At 35.0% G+C, this 14,914-nt stretch overlaps 1 protein-coding gene across 1 annotated transcript; it reads left to right on the forward strand.

The window, feature by feature from the left end:
- Positions 1-833: 833 nt before the first annotated feature.
- LOC144978711 (1,5-anhydro-D-fructose reductase-like) lies at positions 834-14,471 on the forward strand. The gene is made up of 10 exons (XM_078925132.1): positions 834-1,031; positions 1,702-1,866; positions 4,885-5,001; positions 6,661-6,738; positions 7,568-7,684; positions 8,849-8,952; positions 10,568-10,643; positions 10,958-11,041; positions 11,549-11,631; positions 12,927-14,471. The coding sequence occupies exons 1-10, from the start codon at positions 957-959 to the stop codon at positions 12,967-12,969; spliced, it is 942 nt and encodes a 313-aa protein (XP_078781258.1). The 5' UTR covers positions 834-956; the 3' UTR covers positions 12,970-14,471.
- Positions 14,472-14,914: the final 443 nt, after the last annotated feature.

A 14,914-nucleotide genomic window follows, 5' to 3' on the forward strand; every position in this document is an offset into this window, starting at 1 on the left:
AAAATCTCTCTTAATGTACAATGAAATCATACATTCTAGCGATGACAAATTGATTTTAAAAATCAAGTAAAATACTAAAATCTTTCATTTATTATAATCTACTGTAATAATAACGGATAAATAATAATAATAATAATAATAATAATAATAATAATAATAATAATAATAATAATAACAATAATAATAATAATAATAATAATAATAATAATAATATAATAATAATAATAATAATAATAATAATAATAATAATAATAATAATAATAATAATAATAATAATAATAATAATAATAATAATAATAATAATAATAATAATAATAATAATAATAATAATAATAATAATAATAAAAGTACAATACTAAAATCTTTCATTAATCATAATCTGTTAGCGACGTGAACTTATTTGCAGGTCTGATAACCAATTCCTTATGGGCCAACTGTTGTAATGGAAATCTAAAATATATGACGCAAAATATTGTCCATTACAACAATGTTAAATTAGGCCCATAAGCAGGTTCTGATATCAGACTTGCATATAGGTATGTATACGTTAACAGGTCTGCTGTTAGGCTAAAGATAGAACGAAGTTGACGTCACTCAGGTCTTTGTTACTGTTTTTGCCATCCGTGTTTACTAAACTGTATTAGCCAGACTATAAACGTTCACGGTTACACATCATTTTGTGTGTTGGTCCTTTATATCTCCGGGTGGTGACCTTGTAAGTTTCTTAGCCAAGCGCACAGCATCTAGGTGTTCTCATATGTGACCTTGACCTAAAACAAACCACATGTTGACCTCGTTCCTCAGGTGAAAGGTTGAAAAGGTTGAATGTCAGGGCCTTCGTGAGAGTGTAAACTCCTGAAAGCTCGAGAGGTGGACTGCCCGACTGACCGCTCCTAATTTGTCTTAAAAATCAAGGGAATTATTGATGTCCGTTTAGTTTTCGTTATAGATTTGCCATGACTACAAAGGTAAAATTTTCAAGTGGAAGGGTGATGCCAACCGTTGGACTAGGCACATGCGCCCCTCTCCAGGTCAGTGGTCAGTGCAGTGTTTCAAGTTGTTGAGTGTCTGTCTGTATGGTGTGTAGATAGTACCTACGTTCCACATAACTTTAACGATATTTAGTATAGACATAAAATGCATGGTATCACGGGCCTGTCAAGTTTAATAACTATCCATTTTTTGAGAAGGCTGATTCTGACTTAGACTTAGGTATCCTCACATCGACGGGCACTTATTTGCAGGTCTGATAACCCAATTCATGGGCTCATCATTGTTGTTATGGAAATCTAAAAAAAAAAAAAAAACGACCCCCCCCCCAAAAAAAAAACAAAGAAAAAACAACAACAAAACAAACAAATAAACCCCCCCCCAAAAAAAAACAACAAAACAAACAAACAAAAAAGCAACAAAAAAACAAAAAAACAAAAACAAAAACAACAAAAACAAAAACAAAAAACGACGCAAAATATAAATATTGTCCACTACAACAATGTTAAAAATCGGCCCATAAGTGGGTTTAGATGTCAGACCTACATATTTTTAAACGTTGCCTCACATGTATTAAATATATGAAGCTGATTGATTTTAACACACAAAAGTTGTTTTTAAAAAAATCTTTCATGCGATTATTGTTTAAAAAACAAAAATCAAACAATGGTTATTTTTGTTTCAAGGACTCATTTTTCAATTTCTTTTAAGGGAGAAGAGGAAATCATTGATGCTGTTAAGGCCGCTGTTAAAGCCGGATACCGTCATATAGATTGTGCTGCAATTTATCGCAATGAGAGAGCTGTTGGTCATGCACTGAAGGAGCTTTTTGTTATGGGAGTTGTAAGAAGAGAGGACTTATTCATCACCAGCAAGGTAATTCACTTTTTTTCCGTCTCAAAAATCATATGATATGTATTAAAGTCTGGAAATAATATTATGACTTGTGCCACTTTTATCTCAAACTATAAAATTTAACATCAATAGAATTTGATTTGCATTTCATGAATAAATTACCTATGACAGTGATTTGTAGGTGGAGAGGTCACTTTTGTTGGGTCTTCTATCCCCTCTCTTCTTTCCCTTTCCAAATTGCTCTATGTCTTTGTTCTGGATTGACATTTCTTGTTTTTTTCCCCCAGTCTTGGTAGGAATCTTTAGTTTTAAGGGAAGCAGTCAAGTTTATCGTTCCTTTTTTGAGAGATGATATTTTTATTCATTGTAAATCATCGGGACTGATATATAGTATTATTTTTGAAAATATTGTAAAGTATTCCTTTCGAGCCATCAGCACCATTGATCCGGAGTTTATCCCAGTTTCTATAGCGTGAAACAGGCAATAGCAATTACTTGCTACACTTTGGATAGGATGCTAGTCTATCGCAAACCAGATCTAAGAGATCCAACTATCCAGTCACTGCCGGGTGGTCAGGGGGGTCAGAAAAAAATCTTGACTGCACCCGGGATTGATCTTGGTCCCTTTGGGTGTGAAGCGAGTGCTCTACCAATTGAGCTACTGAAACCCTCGAAAATATTGTATGAACTTTGTAATTACTTGAATGTATCCTTCATAGTGGGATCTATGGCTTGTTCCTGGATGTTACTCTGAGGTAATGCCAAAATAGGCACTTTGATGGGTTGCTCATGGATCCTCTGTTCCCGATTTGAACCAGAAAGTCTGTTTTGTCTTACTTTTTCTTTGGTGCCTTTACCTTCAGATCTACATGATATTTTGATTTGTTGAGAGGGGATGTTTGCAAAAAAATCGTCAAAATGAAAGTCTGGCTCGGTTAAAATTGTCCCCTTCAGCCGGGGACTTTTTCCCAATTAGAAGGGTAAAATAAAGAGAAAAAAATGAATTCTGTTCAATCATTTTAGGAATTTACAATAGACCACCACAAGCATCACGCTTTACAAACACAGCGGCTCAACAATCGTGGCTACTCTTTGAAAATGTGGTCAAAGGTAGTGGTAAGATCTGTAATTCAGTTTCTAGCTACAAAATGTCTGAGACTTTGTGAAATTCACACTGAAATACAGTCGGTTTATGGTGAGAAAGCACTGGGGAAGTCACAGGTATATGAGTGGTGTAGTCATTTCAAAGTCGGGCTCACAGATGTCCAAGACAAAGTTCACCCAGGCCCTTGTCTTTCTGCATAGACAGAGGACAATGCAAGTCACGTTAATGAACTGATCCAAACAGGTGGCTTAAAATCCAAGAAATATCAGAATCATTGGATATTTTTCAAAGTCTACTGTCCAAAGAATAGTCTTTGATGAATTACATTATTGCAAGGTCTCTGCTTGATGGGTCCCAAAAGAGCTGACTGCTGAACAGAAGACGAAGCGAGTTGACATGTCTGAGACTTTGTTGAATCGTCGTCAAGCTGTTGCAGGGGTCATGAACCCTTCTGGTGACCTCAAGCATAATGATGAAGCATGTCTGAGTAGCACTATTAAAGATGATGAGACTTGGATACATCACACGACCTCTGAGACAAAGAGGGATTTGAAGCACACGCCTTCTCCACCCCTGAAAAAGTTTAAGGTTCAGTCGTCGGGAAGAAAATCATGGCCACAGTTTTCTAGGATGCTAATGGTGTTCTGCTTTTAGACATTTCAGAACCAGGACGGACTGTCAATGCTAACAGGTCCTGCCTGACTCTTGATAAGTTGAGAGAGGCTGTGCACTGAAAAAGACCAGACCGGTTGACTAGCAGGGTAATTTTTCAGCCACGAGCGACTGGATCCAAAGGTTTGGCTGGGAGGTTCTCCCCCATCCCCGTCACAGTCCTGACTTGGTCCCATCAGATTGCCACCTGTTTGGACCCATGAAATGCCATCTTTCTGGAAAGTGGTTCACTAGCGGTGATGACCTTGAATAAGCTGTCCGTTAAGATGCACCGTCAATGGAGATGCAGAAAAACACTACGTTAAAGTTAATTAGTAGAGAAATCACTTTATTTTCAGAGAAATAAAGGCTATTAAGAACAGTCACTCATCTATTTTAATTATCATACTACTGTATTGTGCAAATCAACATAGATTGAGAATAATCGTGCCATCAGCTTTGTTTTGACGATTCAGCTGGTGGGCTTGAGGGTGGGTCACACATTCTGTGTTTTGATTTTCATAATAAAGATAAAAAGGCCTGAGCATTATGATTCTGCAGATTCTTTAATATTTATATATAAATGAACATTATATAGCGCAATACCACTAAACGTGCTTAAAGCGCTTTACAAGAGGTTCCTGTCCAACAGCAACATTTAACATTTAGGACAAGACATGACGCCTGAAAGACGATATTATAATTTTTTCAGACAGAGACAACGCTGTTAACGGCCAGGTACTCATTTTACACCTGAGTATGATGAGAGAATGTGAGTAAAGAGCCTTTTCCAAGGACTTAACTATGCGCTGAGTGAGGCTCAAACCCAGGACCTTCCGATCCGAAAGCGAGTGTCATACCACTAGACCACATACCGCACATATGGTCAATGGGTAATCAAATCATTTTTAATTTAAGAAAGGTTTGTAATCTATGAAAAATAGTTTTATAATTAATTCTGTGTTCGATGATAAAAATTTAACCTTGGCTGTATGTAACAATGTTGATCTCCAACTCTGTTTATTTTAAAGAATAGATTGTTATTATTATTATTATGATGATTATTATTATGATTATTATTATTATTATTATTATTATTATTATTATTATTATTATTATTATTATTATTATTATTATTATTATTATTATTATTCTTCTTATTATTATTATTATTATTATTATTAATTTATTTTAATTTTTAAAAAATTACTTTTTAATTTAAAAAAAAATTTTCTTATTGTTTTTTTTTTTCTTACTATGATTTGTAAAACCTCTCTCTTTAGCTCTGGAATACTTGTCACAGATCAGACTTAGTCTTGCCCAGTCTAAAGAAGACTCTTGAAGATCTTGGTCTGGACTATGTGGACCTCTATCTTATTCATTGGCCAATGGCGTACAAGGTTTGTCACCATATCGAACCCCCTTCATTAAATTTGGTATTATGTTGGGATGTATGTAGAAAATTTAATTTAAGATACTCTCAATTACTTGGAAACTGAAAGAATGGATAAATAAACCACATTCATTATTCTCAGTAAAATATATCTGAATTTAGGTCCCGTTTTCTTGATATTGATTTTTTATTGAATTTTTAGTGTCTGATTCACTCCAGATTTGGGTGACATTTTAATTTTAGACTCTGAGTTTATGATTGGATGCTACAATCATCCAGTCAGTATGGTGAAAATCTGAATGTTAATTTTCCTGTTATATTTTTCTGTAATATGCTGTATTATTCCTGTAGATTAATATCAAGGGGTCCCGATAACTCAATTGGTAGAGCACTCGCTTCACAAGCAAAGCGATCAAGATTGATCCCGAGTGCAGTTGAGATTTTATGCTGATCCCCTGTCAACCCAGCAGTGAATGGGTAGCGGAGTCTGTTAGATTTGGTGGAAAGTACTTTGCAATAGACTGGCGTCCTATCCAAAGGATAACAAGAAATTTCTATTGTCTATTTCACGCTAAAGAAACTGGGATAAACTCTAGCTTCATGGGCCAAATGGCCCTTTAGGACTACTTTTTTAATATCAAACAATAGATTCAATCATTAAGTAGACGTTACAGGGGCAAACTACTGACTCGGTATCTTCTTTGTAGTCCCTAGTGAAGGCCTGTTGCTGAGTTATGAAGACATTTGGCGCATTTTATAAAAATTGTCATGAATAGGGAAGAAAAGTCGAGATGTGACACCTTCTCCTTTTCTGGTCCCTAAATCCTTGGAAGTGTGTATGTAACCAGTCCTTAGGAGGACAAATAATGAATAAGTTGCATATTGAATCATAAGGTTGCATAACTATTTTAGAAGCAGGACTTATAGGCATATTCTAAGAATTGCGGGATGTCAAAGAGTGAGGAGGGATGGTATTTATTGACGACCAGCATAATATTTAGACTAGAAAATAAGATGCCATCACTCTGAAGTCTGAAGCCAGAAGATCATTTACACAAGGTATATATCCAGTCCATCGGAGGAGTAGTTTTACACTTCTAAAGAAATAGGAACCAGTTTTTTTGACATCACACTTTTCTTCCTTGTTGCACAGGAGAAAGAAATGAATAAAGCCCCAATTTGCTCATGTGTGATTCCTGTGTTTTCTCGAATTATCTGTATTCCTTTATGGGGTGCCTAAGTATCTTACAATGCTGCGCGAAGGGCTTTTTTTTTCATAGTCAAGATGCCTCTTTGCTGCAAAACAATGAATGTTTCAAGTTTATCATCATATCCCTGTTACATAAATCAGATCTCAGAATCGTTTCAGGGCTTAAATTTGATTTGTAGGTATGCTATCGATACTATGCATTTTGTTTAAATACTCACAACACCCACCTGCCAGAAATAAAGTACTTACATGCAAAAATATTTGTAACCTTAAATGTTTATAGTCTGATTGATAGAAGTTAGTGAGATCTAATCATTAAAATGACCGTCTTAAATACAATACTAAAAAGCAGAGTGACGTCAATTTCATTCCATCTATTTTAGCCTTCTGAATTATTTTCCATTTACTCGTCTTTTCAAATTTGATTTTGAATTTTATCTATGTTTTTTATAACAGGAAGGAGGAGAGTTGTGCCCAGTTGACGAGAATGGGAAAACACAATATTCAGATGTGGACTACTTAGAAACATGGCAGGTAATGACTAATGATTGGTAATAATAATAATAATAATAGTACACATTTATACAGCGCTCATTCTCGTGTAAAACACAAGCTCTGGGCGCTTTACAATATAAATTATCAATTCTGAAAAATAAATAAATAAATAAATGATAATAACAATAAAAATTAATAATAATAATAATAATAATAATAATAATAATAATAATAATAATAATAATAATAATAATAATAATAATAATAATAAAATAATAATAATAATAATAATAATAATAATAATAATAATAATAATAATAATAATAATAATAATAATAATAATAATAATAATAATGTTAATAATAAAAATAATAATAATGATAATAATGGTAGACAAATGAAACAGATACAATCATTTTTTAATAGTGGAAATGAAAATACTTCATATAACCTGCTTTATAGGAAGATAAATAGGATTGATAATGCAAATGATTGTCTCAGCTTCCTCTTCGTTTGACCTCATTCCATCTGCCTTAGGTATATTGGACTGAGTTCTTGCTTATTCTCTTGGTCCCTTGGTGGAACATAAGGCGCCAATCTAGGACTGAGATGCTGCTTTTTCTTTTATTAGAGAGTGCATTGTTTGGTGATCAATATTTCATTACCGTCATTGTCCCCATTGTCATCGTCATCCTCGCTATTGCCATCGCTGTCATCTTTTCCAGTTGTCATTGTACTACATTTTCATCATCATCATCATCATCATCATCATCATCATCATCATCATCATCATCATCATCACCATCATCAACATCATCAACAGCAGTATCATCGTATCATCACTTTTACCTTTATTTCACTCTTAAAGGCTTTGGAAGATTGCTTCGATATGGGTTTCATCAAAGACCTCGGTCTCAGCAACTTCAACTCCAAGCAAATTGATAGGCTGTGGAATGCAGCACGCATCAAACCTGTTGCTCTACAGGTAAAAGTTACCAATTAGCTATAATGAGTACTTTTACTTTACTTTACTTTTTTTTCTTTTTTTTTTTTTCCTTGGTGGGGATCCTGACCTCCCATAGCGGGCAGGGAGGTACATACTGTGTCCTCTATCCCCTTATATCTGTTTTCCAACATGCTTTCTGTCTTTGTCTTGGAATGAGGTTACTTGGTTTTATCCTGGCCCTGCTGGAGTCTTGCTTGGGAGGGAAACAGTCAAATGCATAGTTATTGTTTTGGGAGATGATATTTTTTTCCTTGTAAATCATCTCTTTGTTATGTATTATTATATTTGTTATTTTTAGTGTATAATGTAAGCATTTGAGTGTATTCCTCTCTGTTGGATTTTGTGCTTGTGTCCGGATGAGACTTATAGGTGATCTCAAACTAAGTACATTGGTGGTATGCTCTTGGAATCTACATCTGATCCCTGTTTGTTTCCAGCTCCCCTTTGTCTTGCTTTTTCTTGGGTGCTTTAATTGTAATTCTAGAACTTTTTACTATCCCATTTTCTTCCTTTTTACTGGCGCTAATATAACCTAAATGTGTTGCAAGCGCCGTAAAACCCTTAAAAACAAATAAAAACAAAAACATTTTTTTTTCCCTCAAGGGCCGATTTTTTTTTTTTTTGGACTGGTTGGTGATATATTTGACATTATATTGCTGAGCCTGACAAAATCGGATTGTTGTCATTGAGATTTTCAATTTTTTTTGCTGGTATATTAAAGAAATAGTAAAACTACTAACTAGAGGTGCCTAAATGAGTCAATAAAATGGAGATAAAGATAAAGAGAGTAAATCTGACTCGTGAATGAACAACACAAAACAAACGACGTTTCGGCCTTGGGCCTTTTTCAAGTAAACACAAAAAACATATTATATATTTATATTAGATTGCATAATAATATAGGGGAAAATTTGTAAATGTGTGTGTGTGTGTGTGTATATATATATATGTATCATTTTCTGTTATTAAAAGGGTGATAACATTTAATGAAGAGACGGTTTGCACGAAATATTTTCATATATGCTCTTTATGAGGAAAATTTTCAGGTATTTAAACATTTCAGCAAAGGACATCCCAATATGAGAATATCATGAAGAACTTGTCATACATCATGATATGTCATAATTTTATTTCTTTAATCAGATTGAAATCAACTGTCATAACACAAATAAAAAGCTAATACAGTTTGCCGAAGCCAAAGGTCTGACTATCATAGCTTTTGCACCTCTTGGGACTCCATGTCATGTGTAAGAATCCTCTTATTTCATTTCTAAGTCTTCATATGATAAGAAGAACTAATGCTCATACGCTGTTGTTTATCATTGTTCTTTATGTGTTATTTTGGTAGTTAGATTTCTTTTACACGAGTGACTCTTACTTCAACCCGGTATTATGCCAGGGTTTGTTAGGGGCCGAATATTTGAGAGGGGGTCTCGATAGCTCAGTTGGTAGAGCACTCGCTTCACACTCAAAGGGACTGAGATCGATCCCAGGTGCAGTCGAGATTTTTTTCTGACCCCCCCCCCCCCCCGTCCACCCAGCTGAGTCTGGCTAGCTGAGTCTGTTAGATTTGGTGGAAAATACATTACGATAGACTATCATCCTATCCAAAGGATAGCAAGCAATTGCTCTTGTCCGTTTCACGCTATAGAAACTGGGATAAACTCTGGCTCCATGGGCTGAGTGGCTCTGAAGGACTATAAAGAGAAGAGAATATGTGAGTTCAAATTAAAAGGATCAGAACAATCGATACTGATTTTGTTGTTGTTTTAGTTTAAGAAGAAACTTTGTTCATTCTCTTCAATAAAGGCATTTTAATTGAATTTAAAAATATTTAATAAAAAAAAAAATTGAGCTTTTATATAGCGCAATATCCATTAAAAATTCTCAAAGCGCTTTACAAGGGGTCCCTGATCAACAGCAACACTTAACATGTAGGACGAGACATGACACCTGTTAGGTGATATTACAATTTTTTTTCCGACAGAGACAACGCTGTTAACAGCCAGGTACTCATTTTACACCTGAGTATGGTGAGAGATGTGAGTAAAGAGTCTTTTTCAAGGACTCAACTATGCAAGGCTTGAACCCAGGACCTTCCAACCCGAAAGTGCATGTCATACCACAAGACTACATAGACCACACAATTAAAAAAATTCACTTCATTTAAATTACATTGTTAGCAATCAGGATCATCAGGTATATTACCAGATAAAGGAAGTTAGTCACATATATGGATTTTTAAAAAATTGTAGAGTTGTCCTGTAAGTGTCATCAGGTAGTGGGTATGGGATTATTGTGATTTTTATGCCTTCAAATGGACAAGAATGTTTGCTTGTCATCATTTGGAAAGGATAGTGAGACACTCTTATGGTGTGGACTGCTTAGCCTGTTTTGATATTGAGTTAGATGCCTACTTGTTAAGCCATAGGGACCACAATAATTATTGCGCTAATATTTTGATAGCATTTTTTTTCTGACCCTTCCTCGTCAATATATCGTATAGCTTGACATTGCTAAATTTGATCCTCCAAGAGTGCATGCAGCATCAACGTTATCATTTAGCAGTGGCATCATAGGGCAGCGGTGTTAATAATTGCATAGTGTATCAAAAATTTAGGCTTTATTTCTTGGATCTCTTTATTATTTTATTTGATTGGTTCATTGCTTGCAGTTATCAAGACAGTGATAACGCCAATATGCAACCTTTTTATGCTTGGTTGATCAGTCCGAAAATTTATATGGAAATTTATATTTATAATTTTGTTTATATTGAATTTGGTAACTCATTGAAAAACATGTTGTAGAATTTCTCATACCTTTTTATGACTTTTAATGGCTTTTATTTACCTCTTGGCATAGGGAAACCCACACAAGAATTATAGACGAGCCTGTCGTTCTGGATATTGCCAAGTCTGTGGGGAAATCCACAGCCCAGGTAATGTAGAGAGGGAAGAGAGAGAAAGAGAGAGAGAGAGAGAGAGAGAGAGAGAGAGAGAGAGAGAGAGAAAGAGAGAGGAGAGAGATGAGTTAGAGAGGATAGAGAGGAGGAGGAGAGAGAGAGAGAAGAGAAGAGAGAAAGAGGAGAGAGAGAGAGAGAGAGAGAGAGAGAGAGAGAGAGAGAGAGAGAGAGAGAGAGAGAGGGTGAGAGACAGAGAGAGAGACAGAAAGAGAGAGAGAGAGAGAGAGAGAGAGAGAGAGATCATCTCTTTGTCTTATATCATTATTTTAAAATATTTACTTTCATTTCAGGTAGCCCTCCGGTTCTTGTTACAGCAAAATATTCTAGTCATTCCAAAAAGTGTTACACCTAGACGAATCGAAGAAAATTTAAAGGTAACTTTTTATTTTACTTATCCTCTTGGTGCTTCAGTTACACATAAGGCCGATACAGTAGATCTCTAACCATCACAGTTTGCTGACATTTTTTTCATGACCATGTCATGAGTAGAATTGTGAGATAACTTTGTTTTTTCCTTCTATCTTTTCTCCCTCTCCCCAACTATCAACTTTCTACCCTGATTGTTCAGCTGAGAATTTTCATATCTTATTCTCGTTGTCATCATAATTATCATCATTTTCAGCATCATCATCATCATCATCATCATCATCATCATCATCATCATCATCATCATCATCATCACCATCATCATCATCATCATCATCATCATCATCATCATCATCATCATCATCATCATCATCATTATCATCATCATCATCATCATCATCATCATCATCAACACCATCATTACCATCATCATCATCATCATCATCATCATCATCATCATCATCATCATCACACATCATCATCATCATCACCACTTTTGATATTGTGTCTGACAGGTCTTTGATTTCAAGCTATCGGATACAGACATGGACAAGTTGATGACTCTGAATAAAAACTACAGGACCTACGACGAAAAAATGTAAGCATAGCAAAATATTAGATGTTTATTCATAGATGTATACAATGGACTGTTCACACATGAAGTCTTCAAAAAATTGCCCTTTTGATCCCCCATCCAAGTCTGTCCCAGTTGAATCTGGTGTTCCTCAAGGCTCAGTCCTTGGTCCCACTCTCTTTTTTAAAAATTTTATATTAATGTCCTGGCAGATGCTCTTGAATCTAAAGTCCGTTTTTTTGCAGATTACACAATTGCATACTTGATGATAAAATCACAAGAAGATGGAGCACATCTGCAACACGACCTCGAGAAATTGGTGGCTTGGGAACAGAGGCACTGCATGGAAATTCATCAAGAGAAATGCAATGTCATTTCCATCTCCAGAGAGAAATCTCCAATTACATGCAATTACAAGCTCACAACTAAAACTTAGAGCACATAACATCAGCCAAATATTTAGGAATAACAATAAAATCAGACTTAAAATGGGACGAGCACATCAACAACATCACAACAAAAGCAAATAGGACTCTGGGTTTCCTCCGAAGAAATTTAAAGATTAAATCCACAAGCCTAAAATCATTAGCTCACAAATCATTAGTTCGACCATAAATTGAATATGCATGCACTGTTTGGGACCCACACACAAAACACCTTGTTGATAAACTGGAGGCAGTACAGAGACAGGATACTTCCTTTCTTATGGGAAATTATTAGAAATCATCGTGTGAGCAGCATGATTGATCAGCTTGAATGGAAGTCGTTCTGAACTAAGATCTAAGAGGAAAGCAGCATGCATAAGATAAAAAATAACCTGGTAGCGATTTCAAATCCTGACCTCCAAATACCGACACAAACATCCAGGACTTCCCACATGGACAGTTTCATTCCCCTGACATCCACCAAAGACGCTCAGAAAATTCTCATTTTACCCCAGAACCATCACAGATGGGAACAATTTACCGTGGGAAGTTATATGAGCTTCTAGATCACTGCTGAATTGTCAACTTAATGTTATTGTTCATGTCAAAATCTTCATGAGTGAAGGTGGACATTAATGGAAGATTCAGATTAAAGGAAGATGGGTACTTTTTGATGACATCATCATTGGTCTGATCCCCCCCCCCCCCATCCCCCATGTAAACACTTGTCAACATTTGGCAGACCCCCCCCCCCCTTAGCTGATGACGTAGTTATGTGAACACTCCCTAAGTTAATTGTCATTGAAGTTTGTAGCCCTTTTTTCCCCTTGATTACCTGATACATACTTATGAAGTAAAATTAACATACTACCATTTTTTTCTTCTTCCATACAGTGCCCTGGAACACAAGTTTTATCCATTCTATGAAGAGTTCTAGACATTCAACCTCAGTCAGCCAGATTTTTAAAGTTTTATTCTTTTATCCAGTTATTAGCCGTACTCTGGAAAAACTTGTATTTAAAAATGAGGACAGAAAACTCGTCCTTCAAATATTGATCGATTTAAATGACCGTAATTTTGTTAAAAACTGTAAAACCTAGGACTATGACCTTCATCTTGGCAAAAACTCTCAAACCTGGGACTTTGCAACGGCAGGTAACTGGTTAAACATGAAGAAAAACAGCAACTTTGTGAGTTGTTGACTCTTTTAGTTGTTGATTTTCACTTTAGTAGATTGCATTTCTTGTATTAGTTTCCAAATCACAATCACCCTGTTAATCCAAATGAACCAAGAATACACAAGAGCTTAGCTAGACACAACTACCTAGTCATTTGTATAGTGGTTCTTGGATAGATTCCAACGTCAGATAAATATGACTCAAGGTCATTCCAATGTCACATAGATATGACTCAAGGTCATTAAATGGATGTTTGTTAAACAAATGAGTGGTGTCAAAATATTTCTTTTTTTTTTTTTTTAACTGACACAAGAGCTTTGTTGAAATTTGCGCCTCAAATATATGGCAAAATGGATTGTAAAAAAAAATTATATTTTTGTCCAAACTAATATATGGTTGGTATTAAGGACGAGTGGACTAACTCTTAAAATTTTATAGACTTTATTTTCATTTTTAAAAAAAGCCCAAGCCGTCTTTCGTTTCAGCATGGGATGTCAGTGTGTCTTATCAACCTTTTTAATCTTAAAAACCGAATGATCTTGAATACAATGTTAGAATGAAAATTGGCATCCAAATATATTTTTTTTAAATTTGTGGTAGCCCAATTGTTCTTATAACCGCCCATTTATTAGTACTATTAGTAATGGTACCCTTTATTTCAATTTTATGTTGTAATGTTATTTCTCGAGGGTAATTAAAAAAAACAAAAACAAAGCATCCAAAATTCATTGCTTTTTGTTAATGGTTATTATTTTTTAGCTTGACCAATGCTGCAAATAATTTGTTGACATTACGAATTGTTTTCTATATGCAATTGTTGAAAATTTGCACTCTAAAACTTTCCTTGTAATTTGTGAAAGGCTGGTGACAGGCGGCCACTGTAGTGCCTATACCACACATACACATAGTGCCTGATGCACCCACCAATCCACACCCTTAGTTATAACTATAGAGTTATTCACCAATCCTTTACTTTCTTTGTGAAAAATTCGCTTATCTAGTTTTGTAACACTGTGCACTATTACCCATTTTAATGTTGTTCATATCATTGATACTATATTGTTGATTGAATCCTTATGGTGTTGTGAAACTATTCATTGATATTAAGGTTATGGCTGTTGTTGCATTTATAATAATAATAATAATGATAAATGTACATTTATATAGTGCTTATGACGAAGCTTCGAAAAGCTTCCCATTGACCATCAGTAAAAAACATTACACACTGCAGATTCGGACATACGAACAAAAGCTCACACACATCCAATTACACACACACACTCACACACACACATCCATATACACACTGTACATAAATATATTACTCACACACACAAACACACGTATATATATATATATATATATATATATATATATATATATATATATATATAGAGATATATATATATATAAAATCCAGACAATCATACACACGCAAACACATCGTATACACGTACACACGAAATATACATACATGCATATAACACACACACACACACACACACACACACACACACACACACACACACACATACACATTTACACAGGTTGATCCACATAGAGAAAAAAAAAATGCCACCCAGTATTGATAGACAGTTTATCACCGTGGTCTTTTTTGACAGGTCTGTCTGCCAAATACTAATGATTGCCTTTCTATTTGTATTATGACACAACCAACCACTCAGGGATGAATTCACTGCTGAT

The sequence above is a fragment of the Berghia stephanieae genome, chromosome 8 (assembly GCF_034508935.2).
Source record: "Berghia stephanieae isolate SIO BIC M18660-M18661 chromosome 8, UCSD_Bste_1.3, whole genome shotgun sequence".
Lineage (NCBI taxonomy): Eukaryota > Metazoa > Mollusca > Gastropoda > Nudibranchia > Aeolidiidae > Berghia > Berghia stephanieae.

What these genes read in the sequence shown, in the direction of transcription:
- LOC144978711 (XM_078925132.1), top strand. Translation starts at nt 957, where the DNA reads ATGACTACAAAGGTAAAATTTTCAAGTGGAAGGGTGATGCCAACCGTT. An exon ending in GCACATGCGCCCCTCTCCAG is followed by an intron (nt 1,032 to 1,701) that starts GTCAGTGGTCAG and finishes ATTTCTTTTAAG; the next exon opens with GGAGAAGAGGAAATCATTGA. An exon ending in ACTTATTCATCACCAGCAAG is followed by an intron (nt 1,867 to 4,884) that starts GTAATTCACTTT and finishes CTCTCTCTTTAG; the next exon opens with CTCTGGAATACTTGTCACAG.